Here is a 13637-nt window from a genome sequence, read left to right as displayed (position 1 = left end):
TAGCAATTGCCACTGGAAACTGAGTGGTAGCATTGAAACTTTATAAGAAGAAAGACGGTAAACACTGGAACCAACGTACTCAAATCTAAGACTTTTATCTCACATTCCTTAACATCAATATATTATTTGAATATGAGCCTAATTAGGCACAAAGGGCCCTAACAAAATTAAAGTCAATGAGAATCAAAGGGAACCTATTCATTCAAGTCATACCTAATGCAAAGACATAAGGCGCTGGGTTGTTGGAACTCAATCATCTCATCTACTGCTGTCAGTGCAGTATCCTAGGCCAACTACCCATCCTCCATCATAAGGTCAGATAAAGGGGATGCTTGAAAATGACTGCATAATGTGCAGCACCCTTCACAATTCCTCAGATGTTGAAGCAGTCTGCCCATATGCAAAAACAGCTGGACAACATTCGGTTAAGTTGCATGTACATTTGTGCCAGACAGGTGCTGAGCAAGGACTATTCAAAGAGAATCTGATCATCTCCTTTTGAGACTATCACTGAATCTCTTGCCCATCTTCATCCTGAGGAGTACCATTGACCAGAATCTCAACTTGTCCATCCATAAAAATACTGTGGCTACAAGAACAAGGAATAGAATACTTCCCACAAATACTTAAGAAGCTCAACACCATATGAAGTAAACAAGCCCATTGATCAGTACCTCATCCACAATCTTAAACATTGCAGCAGATAAAAGTTCTAGGCAGCACCCTCCAAACCCACTATCCTGATCATAAGGAAAAACATGTGGATAAGCTCGTAAAGAGGGCATATGACATGGTTGTCTTCATTGGTCAGGGCGTAGAATATGAAAAGTGGAAAGCCATATTGTAGCTGTATAAGATTTTAGTTTGGCCTAATTTAGAATATTGTACACAGTTCCAGTCACCAGACTACAAAGGTGTTATGAATGCTTTGGACAGGGTACAGAAATAGTTTACCTGAATGTTGCCCAGCTATGAGAAGAGATAGTACAGACTTGGTTTGTTTTCACTTGAATGCGAAGGATGAGGGGCATTCTGATACAAGTGTACAAAATTATGAGAGGGATGGATAGTCAGAATCTTTTTCCCCCAGAGTAGAAATGTCAATTAATAGGGGACATAGGTTTAAGGTTAAAAGGAGCAAGTTGAAAGGAGATAAGAGAGGCAAGTTCTTTTTTTAAACCAGAGGGCGGAAAGTGTCTGGAATGAGCTGCTGGATAATGTGATGGAGGCGGATATAAGATTGAGGCATCTTGACAGATATATGAATGGGCAGGGAATAGAGGGATACAGACCATACAAAGACCAGTTTTTTAGTTTAGAAAGGCATCATGTGTTGTCGCAGTCTTGGTGGGACGTAGGACCTGTTCCTGAGCTGTACTGTTCTTTGTTCTTGTTCTTAATCTTTACAAATATAGAACACCATTATAACCAATGTCATATGGAGCTAATGCCATGTATTCTCATTACCTTTTATCTTTTGCATTCAAAATGCAATAATCACCACTACCAATAGGTTGCAGATACTGAATGAAAGATATTTAATTTCAAAACTATAAATCTAATGAAGCATAATAAAAATTAAAAAAAAATGTACAAATTAACAAACACATTGAAAAATCACATTGTGAAAAAAACCATACAGGCACAAAACTTGTAGTCTGAATGAGTTTTTAATATTCACTTATATCTGCAGACAATGTCATATGCTGTTCAGTTTCTAGCCAACCTTCCTCTTAATACAAAAAAAGCTCAGAGAATCTTCCCAAATTATAGATGAAAAGTGGCACTATTTTCAAACGATTGTTTGGCTAATTTCTTCATTAATTGGAGGGTTTTACTGAATAATGTACATCATATGCTATACTTAGGAATGAAGACAGAAAAGTTGCTTGAGGTATTTGCACTGTGATCTTATCCTCCAAATAGTCAAATTGCCAATCTTTGCCTGGTCCAGTACAAGTACTTATTAATTCAAGAAGCAAACCGAGACTGTGCAGACGGTAACATATTAACATACTTTAATATGTTACCTGGTTTTGACAACAGTACTTTAGATGGACAGCATGGAACACCTCTTTCGGCAGCTTTCAGAAACTGAAGATAACTCTGCTATCTCATTTGTTGACATTCTTAGAATTACTGAAATTAGCTACAGATAATCACAGACATTGGTGTGTTTTTGACTTTCTACCTTAATTGGATACAAAAATACATGCATATATAGTATGGTTATGTACCTACAGTCTACCACGATCTCAACATAATGAGGTTAAGACGAACAGTACCATCAAAATGTTGAATTTATCATACACCCAGTTGCCACTCAATTAAACACAAATATTAAAATTTAATAATCCAGTTCTACATGTGCAAATATCATGCAAGTCCTTAAAATAACTCTCATTCTATTGGGCTTAAAATAAGCTTGAGTACAGTAGTATACAAGATAATGCTTATCTGGCACATTACCTTATTATTGCTACTCATCCAAAATATTTTTGAAAGTGCCTCAATGTTGCTATGAAGTTCTAACTTTCCAATTAATTTGTAATGTTTAATTTATGTTGATGCATCTTGGCTGTTAAGCACAAAAACGGTGATAGCTACAATGAGGTTCAAATTGTGATTTGCACAGTGCATTCTTTTTAATGCTTTTATCAGCTTTTTAAAAGTCAAACTCTAAATTCGGATTTTTGCATTGTTGTATCGTAACATTTTTACAGCAAGTTTCAGATAAGTGCAAACACTGCTAATAGCCAAACAAGAAGCAGATAAACTCACATCAGTTAATCTCACAGCCACATTACATCATGAATTTAAAACACTTATATTATATTAGTCACTTAAGAACGATAAAATATATGAGATTGCATAAAACTTCATGTCACAACTGTCCTGTCCCATTGATGTGATCTAATGTTTTTAATTGGATCACAAAAACTGTACAGTTAAATGGCAAATGGTATTTAATACTATGGAGGGACACAAAAAGAACAACTTTCACTCATGTATTGCAATTGTCAAAAGCGAAGATACTACACTTCACAGCTCATACAGTACTTCTAGGATGGTAGCTAGTGACCAGGCTTGGGTTTCACAACTAAATGGACAGTATGCCCCATTTTCATTTGTAAGCTCTGGAAGACCTTTCCAGGTAGATCTGCAAAATGGAAAAAGAAACAAAATAGTAAATATGAAGACAGTAACTATTAGTAACTGATACAATTTAATCTCATTTTTCATGAGAACAACATGGCCAACAGTTGTTTTAAGACTTTTAATCAAAAGTGTGCCTGAAATAGGTTGTATTTCATGGCAGCCATGCTAGGTTATCAATCTGTTGGCAAACTGTGATTACTGTATGAATTACAAGCATTCAAAAGAAAACTAAGAGTAGACCAGTCTGCCCTTTGAGCCTGCATTGACTTTCGATAAGATCATAGCTGATCTAAGTTTGACCTGAACTTTACGTTATTTGCATATCGATAAAATTTCATCACCTTGGTTATCAAAAATCTGCCTTTGCCTTTAAAGTACTTAAAGATTCTGAATCCATTGCCTTTTGAGAAAGAGAATTCCAGAAACTCAAAAGCCTCAGAAGAAAATGCTTCCACATTTCATTCTTAAATGTGTGACTCCTTATTTTTAACCCATAACCCTTGTTTTCTACATTCTCGAACAAGAGGAAATATCCTCTTAACATCTACCCCATTAAGTCCCCTCAGGATCTCATACTTTTCAATTAAGTCACCTCTGACTCTTCTAAACTCCAGAAGATACAGGCCAAGCCTCCCTATCCTTTATTCATAAGACAAGCTGCTTATTCCAGGTATTAGTCGAGTAAACCTTCTGCGAACTGCTTCCAATGCATTAACATCCTTTCGTAAGTACAGGTCTGTAATCAGTACTCCAGATGCAGTCTCACTGATGTCCTGTACAACTGAAGGTTAACATCCCTACTCTTACATTCAATTCTGCTCAAAATAAAACAGGACACAATAGTTTTCCCAATTACTTGTACCTGCATACTAACCTTCTGTGATTTATACACTAGGATACCACGATCTCTCTGAATCTTGGAGATCTCCAACCTCTCACTATTTAGATAACATGCTTCGTTCTGCCAAAATGGACAATTTCACACTTTCCTACATTATATTTCATTCAGCAGATCTTTGCCCATTCACTTAACTTTTCAAAAATGCTTTGTAGGCTCATGTCCTCTTCATAACTCAGATTCCTACTTTCTTTGTGTCATCAGCAGATTTAGCTATCACACCATGCATCCCTTCATCCAAGTCATTTATATAAGTTGTAGAGTTCAGACTACACATCTGGCCACTGAGGCAGAACACTCGTGACATCCTGCCATCCTGAAAAAGACCCATTTATTCTCTGCTTTCTGTTAGCCAACCAATCTTCTATCCATGTCAATATGATATCACCACTCTATCCAGCACTTTAATTTTCCACAACAATCTTTAAAATAGCACCTTATCAAATGCTGCATGAAAATCTAATACAATATATCCACTGGTTCCCCTTTATCTATAACACAAGTTACTTAGAGTTATTGAGGTCTACATCAGAGAAAAATACCCTTTGACTTGTCAGCTGCATGATAAAAAAAAAGCATTTAATTATTCTAATCCCATTTCTCAGCATTTGGCTCTTTTTTTATGTTTTAGCATCACAAGTGTACATCTAAATACTTCTTAAATGCTATGAGCGTTTCTGTTACTAAAACCCTTACAGGCAGTAAGTTCCAAATTCCCACTACACTCCAGATGAAAAAAAAATTCCTCACATCTCCTCTAAACCTCCTGCCTCTTACCTTAAAGTTATGCCCGCTGGTCATTGTCCTTTCCACCAAGGACAACAGTTCCTTCTTGTCTACCCTATCTATGACCCTCAATTTTATACATCTTAGTCATGTTCCCCTCAGTTTCTTCTGCACCAAGGAAAACAATCCCAGTGTATTCAATCTCTCCACATACCTTTCAGCCCCCTAGGCCCACAAACCTAATTTCTGATGAAGGGCTTATGCCCGAAACATCAGTTCATCTGCTCTTCAGATGATGCCTGACTAGCTGTGCTTTTTCAGCACCACACTCTTCGACACATACCTAGAACTCTCTAGATCAGGAAATATCACCTCTGCATCCTCTTCAGTGCAATTACATCTCTACTGTTATGAATTCTAGAACTGGGCATAACACTCTAGCTGTGGCCCAACCATCTTTTTCTACAGTTTCAGCATAACCACAATTTGAAACACAAGATACAAGTTAAATTACGTGACTGTAATGATTTGATATACAGCTGGATGTTATAGAGTAATATTCTCAAAATAAAAGATTCTTTCAGGAAAGTTTGCGTTTGCATTATATAGCCATTTTAAAAATTATTGACTTACTTTTCCAAGTAATCATAATGACGAGAAAGAACATTTTTCACGAAATATTGTGTATCTTCAGACAAATTCTTGTCGATCATTTTTGAAAATTGCAACTTTGCACGTAGGAAATAACCAAGAGGCCACAGCCATTCCTAGGAACAAAAATAAAACATACAATTTTGTTATAATACAACAAAAAGTGAGTTTTGAGAAGATTTGTAGCTCAGGTTGAGGTTTTGGATGTAGGTTTACTCGCTGAACTTGAAGGTTCATTTCCAGACGTTTCATCATCATACTACGTAACATCTTCAGTGGGCCTCAGGCGAAGCACTGCTGAAAATTCCTGCTTTCTATTTATATGTTTGGGTTTCTTTGGGTTGGTGATGTCATTTCCTGTGGTGATGTTCTTTCCTGTGATGAAGTCACTTCCTGTTCCTTTTCTCAGGGGATGGTAGATGGAGTCTAACTCGATGTGTTTGTTGATAGAGTTCCGGTTCCATGCTTCTAGGGATTCTCGTGTGTGTCTTTGTTTGGCTTGTCCTAGGATGGATGTGTTGTCCTAGTCAAAGTGGTGTCCTTCCTCATCTGTATGTAAGGATACTAGTGAGAGAGGGTCATGTCTTTTTGTGGCTAGTTGGTGTTCATGTATCCTGGTGGCTAGTTTTCTGCCTATTTGTCCAATGTAATGTTTGTTACAATCCTTGCACAGTGTTTTGTAAATTAGTTTTGCTCGTTGTCTGTATAGGGTCTTTAAAGTTCATTAGCTGCTGTTTTAGTGTGATGGTGGGTTTTTGGGCTACCATGTTGCCAAGGAGTCTGAGTAATCTGGCAGTCATTTCTGAGATGTCTTTGATGTAGGGGAGTGGCTAGGGTTTCTGGACATGTTTTGTCTGCTTGTTTGGGTTTGTTGCTGAGAAATCAGCAGACTGTGTTCATTGGGTACCCATTCTTTTTGAATACACGGTATAGGTGATTTTTGATGGGTGATATACAAAATACTGTAAAAGAACTGTAATAAACAATACAATGGCAGAAGACTAGCCACCAGGATACATGAACACCAACTAGCCACAAAAATACATGACTGTCTCTCACTAGTATCCTTATGTACGGATGAGGAAGGACACCACTTCGACTATGACAACACATCCATCCTAGGACAAGTCAAATAAAGACATGCACGAGAATTCCTAGAAGCACGGCATTCCAACCAGAACTCATCGAGTTAGACCCCATTTACCAACCCCTGAAAAAAGGAACAGGAAGTGACTTCACCACAGGAAATGACATCACCAACCCAAAGAAACCCAAAGAAACCCAAACATATAAATAGAAAGCAGGAATTTTCAGCAGTGCTTCGCCTGAGGCCCACCGAAGATGTACCTGGTAGGGTGACAAAATGTCTAGAAATGAACCTCCCAGCTCAGCGAGCAAACCTACATCCACAACAAAAAGCATTTTGCTGAAATTGATGAAACACTGTATAAATAATTACCGGTCCTTGGTGGTAGTTATAGCCTCTTGATATATTGAAGTTGCCATTGTCGAAAGAGTTATCATATACACCACAGTAAACTTGGTCACTAACCAGAAAGAAAAACAAATATTACAATCTCTATTAAGGCACATTAGCAAGGGAGTCCAGACTGGGTAACAGAAGAAAATGGATAGCCATGAACAGATTACCAAAGAAACACCTCACCAATTCTGTGCTTTGTCATGTTTTTACAAAAAGACTGTATCTCAATGTGACTAGTATACATTTCAGCAATTGTATGTTTTCATTAACAATATTCATTATACTGAAAATGGGACTAATTTTAGCAACAATGTTACTCACTCTGGATCTAATGTTTTCAATCCCAGGGGTCCAAGCAGCTTCTCCTCTACAACCGTTAAAGCTTTCCATGCTTTTTCTGGGCTAAAAAGCTCAGGGGCCTGAAAATGAATGAAGTTGATTTTATTGCAGTAATTAAAGCTTCATTTAAGCATTCATATCATTTTACATATCTCAAAAGGTGAGAGGCAAGAGATCTCACAACTGATTGGAACAGCAATATCAATGGCACCAAACTCAGAATTTAGCACCAAAAACATAAATGATGACAGATCAACCACTTAACATTGGTAATTCACATATTAAGGAGAAAGTGAGGACTGCACATGCTAGAGATCAGAGCTGGTCACATTTTCAATTCACATATTAAGCCAATTTGTACCAAGATTTAAAATATGACATGAATGCAGAAAAAAAGTGCTACCAATCCTCTGCAGATCTGGCACCAACTGTAGGGAGGTAAACATAAGCACACTGATTTTAAATGTTAATTCTCAGTTTCTCTCATCACATACACTGCCTGACCTGCAGAACATATCCAGTATTTTCTGCCCATATTTCAGATTTACAGAATCAGTAGCATTTTAAATTGCGACATCTTTACTGACAAGTTTTTTTTAAAAAAGTGTTGTGCAAGAGCAATAACATTTATCCTGTGAAATCCAATCACTTACCACAACCATAGCTATAGGAAAGTTTGGTCTTAGTTGATAGTCACACCATGGACTGGAAGCACCAAAGCTGTCTTTATAAATGTGCCTTTTGTGGACCAAGTTGGGAAACATTTCATTGGGATCATCTGGATCTTCAGAAACATAGAAATTCTTTTCAAAGTTCTCCATTATTTTCTCATTCCACTCCTCATACGTTATAAATATTTCTTTTCCTGCATAGTATAATAGATATTTCACTACATCATTTTGCAGGCTTGGAAAATAAACTTACAAACTTATTTTGCAAACCATGTAATTTAATGAAGCATGCGTCACACAAGTAAAGATAGTGGGCGGCACGGTGGCACAGTGGTTAGCACTACTGCCTCACAGCGCCAGAGACCTGGGTTCAATTCCCGACTCAGGCGACTGACTGTGTGGAGTTTGCACATTCTCCCAGTGTCTGCGTGGGTTTCCTCCGGGTGCTCCGGTTTCCTCCCACAGTCCAAAAAATGTGCAGGTCAGGTGAATTGGCCATGCTAAATTGCCCGTAGTGTTAGGTAAAAGGGGTAAATGTAGGGTAATGGGTGGGTTGCTCTTCGGAGGGTCGGTGTGGACTTGTTGGGCCGAAGGGCCTGTTTCCACACTGTAAGTAATCTAATCTAATCTAATCTAATCTAAATTTCCAGCAATAACTGACACTTGGCTGGATAAGTGCAGCCCCAACAACACTCAAGGAGCTTGACACCTTGTCGAACAAAGAAGCCATCTTTATTGACCTCACATCCATTTAATCCCTGTACTATCAATATCCAGTGTGTATCATTTACAAGATGCACTTGGGGTGGCATGGTGGCTGAGTGGTTAGCACTGCTGCCTCACAGCACCAGGGTCCCAGGTTCAATTCCAGCCTCAGGCGACTGTCTGTGTGGAGTTTGCACATTCTCCCCGTGGTTTTCCTCCGGGTGCTCTGGTTTCCTCCCACAGTCCAAAGATGTGCAGGTCAGGTGAACTGGTCATGCTAAATTGCCCATAGTGTTAGGTGCATTAGTCAGAGGGAAATGGGACTGGATGGGTTACTCTTCGAAGGGCCTGTTTCCACACTGTAAGTAATCTAATGTAAATAATCATGGCTTCTCAGAGAGCACCTTCCAAACCCATAACCATGTCCATCTAGAAGGACAAGGGCAGCAGATCCATCTTAACTTGGAAATTTATTGCCATTCCTTCAGTGTCATTAGGTCGAAGTCCAGGAATTCTCCAATAGTATTGTGGGTCTACCTACTAGAAATGGACTGCAGTAGTTAAAGAAGGCAGCTCATCCACCACCCTCTCAAGTGCAATAAATGCTGGGCCAGTCAGTATCTCATGAGTGAACTTTTAAAAATTACTCATAAATGATAGTTATGAGTGAAATGCAACTATTAGACAGACAGCTATGTGCTAGTGCATTCTTTTGATAACTGGATTTGAATAAAATGGGCTGTTACAATGTGCACATTTTTCAATTCTGCCACTTGAGGCAAAAACAATGGTGTAGATTTCAAAAGAACACAAATAGAAAGATTCTTAATAGGTGGAGGATTCATTACACCAAATTACTCCTCAGGAGCAGAAAATTATCCCAACAGATGTAAACTTGAACTGTTAAATCAATTTTGCATCTTTATAGAATTGTATCACTGGCGGCAAAGGTTCAGAGAAAATTTGCAGGTTAAGCTATTGAAGAGAACTGGTAGGAAATAGTGGAAGAAAATATTTCTGTTTGAGAAGTCTTGAACCATGGTACATTTCATAAAAATTAGATACAGATCTTTTAAGAGTGAAGCTAAGAAAAACATCTAGGAACAGGACTACTGAAGTCTGAAACTTCCTTCTGCAAAGAGGTAGTCAATTGTTAAATTTAAAACAGATTGATAGATTTTTGTTCATCATTTTAAGGGGTAATGGGACAAAGTAGGATATATGGTGTTATATCAAAATCTTCAGTAATGAAGACATTCTTTTCAAAGTTCTCCATTGTTTTTCTATTCCACTCCTCGAATGTTATAAATATTTCTTTTCTTGTATAGTGTAATATTATTTCACTACGCCATTTGTCAATATCAGGTACAATTCAGTTGGACGACGGAATAGGCTCAAGGGGCTAAACAATCCACTCCTGTTCCTCTGCATTGAAACTCAGCCATTAATGGGATTGGAAAAGGATAAAAAGTGAAAATTGGAGGAATGGAATGTTTGGTAAAATACAAGGTGAGAGCAGAAAGTGTTAGAATGGAGCAAAGCTATAGAAGGATGCAAAGACAAAGTTGAGAATTTTAAATTTGAGAATAGGAACATGTAGCCGATATTCGTCAGCAAAGATGAGCAGAATTCATTGTGTGGCAGATTATATGCAGCAGAGAATGAGACAGGTTGCAGTTCATGAAGAGTGTTTGTCAGGAGGCCATAAAGGAGAAATTCAGTCATCAAACTTGGAGATGGCAAGATCAGAGATGAAGATTTCAGCAGCAAAAGGGCAGATGCAGGAGAAAGTGTACAGGCTTGGTAAATAAACCACAGGTTTCAAAAAGACACCAAGGATTACAAATTAACTCAGCAGAAAAAAAACAGTATCAGTAACAAAAAGAACAATAATTTCAGTGGGGGCTGAAGACAAAGAGTAAATAAATGTGAAGTTGGTTAGGTGACAGCTAGAGCATTGTATGTAGCTCTGAAATCCACTTTACAGGAGGAATGTGACTGCACTGGAGAGAAAGCAGAAGAGATTAACCAGAATGCTGCCTGGGCTGGGGAGTTTTAGTTCTGAAGAGAAATTGGATAAATTGATGTTTTCCTTGGAACAGAGGAATCTAGGGGTGGGTTGGGGGAGGGCACATGATTTGATGGGGGCGCATAGACAGAAAACAGGAAATAAATCTCTCCCCTTGATGGAAGATCAATGGCAGGAGCATAAATTTAAGATAAGGGATGGAAGGTTTCAGGAGGATGTGAGGGAAAATGTTTTCACGTAGAGGGTGCTGGGAATCTGGAACTTGCTGCCTGTAATGGTGATAGAGGCAGAAACCTTCATACCATTTAAGTAGTACTTCGATGTACACTTGCAATACCCAGGCTGGAACATAGGATTTGAATAGTTAGGTGGTTGTTTTTGACCAGCACAGAAGGGTCAAAGGGTATTTTTTCTGTGCTGTAGACCTCTATGACTATGTTATGTATTGGGGCATTAATCATTTACAATTTAAGATGTTATCCTATCCACCTTTATCCTAATAGGAGGACTTTGAGGCTAAATAATAGACATCAAAGATATCTGCCCTCCTCTAATTCTGGCTTCTTGAGCATTACAGATTTAAATCACTCCACCATCCATGGCTGTGTGCCATTAGTTGCCTGGGGTCCAAGCTCCAGAATACTTTGCCTACATCTTCCTTCTTGACCTCTCTTTCCTCCTTTACCAGACTCTAAAACATCCCAGCTGCTTCAGCAACAATCCTCTCTCCATCACAAATTCAGAAGTCGGGATTGTCACCAATGATTACACAATGTTCAGCACCATTCGTGGCTCCTCAGATAGTGAAGCACTCCATCACTAAATGCAAAAGGACATGGCCAATATCCAGGTTTGGGCTGACAAGTGACAAGTAACATTTGTGTCACACAAATGCTAGACTCTGACAATCTAACCACTGCCCCTTGACATTCAATGGCGTTACCATCACAGAATCCCCACAATCCACATCCTGGGGTTACCGTTGACAAGAAACTCAATTGGACTCATGATATAAATACACAGTCTCTACAAGAGCAGGCCTCAGGCTAACTCCCTGAAGCCAGTCCACCATTACAAAGGACGAGCCAGAAGTATGATGGAATACTCCCGACTTGCCTGGATGGGTGCAGATCCAACAACACTGAAGAAACTAACACCATCCAGAACAAAGCACTCTGCTTGATCGGCTGCCACATTCACAAGTATCCACTTCTTCCACCTCTGATGTTCAGTAGAAGCAGTGTGTACCATCTACAAGATGCACTGCAGAAATTCACCAAAGATCCTTATACAGCACCTTCCAAATCCATGACCATTTCCATTCAAAAGGACAGGTTCCCAGATATATGGGAACACCACCAGCTGCAAGTTACCCTCCAAATCACTCACCATCCTGACTTGGAAATATATTACCATTCCTTCAGTCTGGCTGGGTCAAAATCCTGAAATTCCCTCCCTAATGAGCTTATCTACAACAAGGACTGCAGCAGTTCAAAAGGCAGCTTACCACCACTTTCAAGGGCAATTCAGCACAGACAAATGCTGGCCAGCCAGTAGTGCAAACATCCAACAAGTGAATAATGAAAAAAAAATTGACCTTTCTTTTGGTCACCTGACCCAATGTCTTCTCATGTATCTTGGTGCCTTACAGGTAGTTCTCCTATAACACCATAGTTGCATTCCAGTGAGACTTTGCTTAATTGGAAATTGCTTAATAGAAATAATGGGGCCTAAGGGAAAAGTGGGGTTAGGGGCAGGCCCATCAAAAAATATCACTCACGATCGCTCAAAAATCACCCAAATGTGCAGCACTGCCTGAATGAAGACTGAAATAATATTTATTAATGAAACAAAAGTAAATTTAACACAATATATTTAAAAAAAATGTAAGAAAGCTGCTCTCTGTATAGTACCTCTCACAGAAAGCTGCTCTGTTGGCAGCTGACATCACCACCATTGTGCATGCATAGGATGGTGTATACACTGGCACATGCGCAGAATGGCATGGAGATTTCGGAGCAGATATCAACACATGTGGAGAATGAAGCACACAAATTGATCCCTGCTGGAATTGCGTTTTTGCCAACAGAGGTAAGCATTCTCAAAAATACGGTTCCCTAATTCTTCAACAACGTTATAGCTAAATCGTGCTGCCAAAATACATGTTATCCCAGAACTACCTGTATTTTGTTTTATAATGTTCCGGTGAAGCAGTTTGTAATGGTTAAGTGTTAAAGCTGCGATATAAATATGTAGGTCAAAGTATCAAAGCTGGTAAGCATGAGATCTTCAGCATTGTTGTCGAGAAAGCAGTATAAAATCAGGGAAGATATACTAAACTAGTAGACTGTAATTAGTAAACGATATAAAGCAAATGGTGAGATTCCAGCTGGAGAACAGAGAAAATCCGCATTCAATACTTTCGAAGGTCTTGGAGATAATGTGGTCAAGATTTTGTAGAATAGTATCAACGCTGAAGGAGTTCAACAATGTGGAAATACTAGAGAAGCTGGGATTGTCCTTCTTAAAGCAGAAAAGGCTAAAAAGGAGTACTAAATAGTCAAAACCATGAATAGTTTTGATGAAGTAAATAATAGGAACTGTTACTAGCGGTGGAAGGGTTGGAAACCAGAGACAGTTTTGCTACTAAAAAAAACTTACACATTTTGTCAAAGGTATCCAGCTTGTACCCACAGCAATTTTCAAGAATACCAATGAACCAGCTCATGGCTGTGACCTATTTTATTGACTCAAGAGTTTCAGCTAAGTTTGAGTTTAAACTCAACAAAATGGGTGACAGCCACTGGTATACTTTGTTAGGACAATGCCCTGACAAGAGTTTAAATTTTGAACAAGGCAAATTTACAAAACCCTGCAGTTAACGGTCAATCACCAATAACAGGTACATTTCCCATTGCAATGCCTCTATTAGCACCTACCGCTCATACAGAATAATGTTAGCTTCTCCCTTAAATT

General features: G+C 38.7%; 1 protein-coding gene across 2 annotated transcripts in view; it reads right to left on the bottom strand.

Moving 5' to 3' along the window:
* Positions 1–1651: 1651 nt before the first annotated feature.
* The window catches only part of LOC122554223 (glycogen debranching enzyme-like), a 100402-nt gene continuing 88416 nt past the window's right edge, over positions 1652–13637 (bottom strand). For both annotated transcript variants that reach the window (XM_043698893.2, XM_087990501.1), the window contains exons 30-34: positions 7910–8121; positions 7239–7336; positions 6894–6981; positions 5417–5550; positions 1652–3160 (exon numbers count right to left, since the gene is read on the bottom strand). In XM_043698893.2, coding sequence (XP_043554828.1) covers positions 3043–3160; positions 5417–5550; positions 6894–6981; positions 7239–7336; positions 7910–8121 — 650 coding nt within the window. In that variant the 3' untranslated portion in view covers positions 1652–3042. The remainder of the gene's footprint in view (positions 3161–5416; positions 5551–6893; positions 6982–7238; positions 7337–7909; positions 8122–13637) is intronic.

Source organism: Chiloscyllium plagiosum, unplaced genomic scaffold (genome assembly GCF_037043375.1).
Source record: "Chiloscyllium plagiosum isolate Xiang-an unplaced genomic scaffold, Cpla_swu_hap1 HiC_scaffold_9, whole genome shotgun sequence".
Classification (NCBI taxonomy): Eukaryota; Metazoa; Chordata; class Chondrichthyes; order Orectolobiformes; family Hemiscylliidae; genus Chiloscyllium; species Chiloscyllium plagiosum.
The sequence above is the reverse complement of the archived record's forward strand: the minus strand, read 5'-3'. Positions and strand labels throughout refer to the sequence as shown.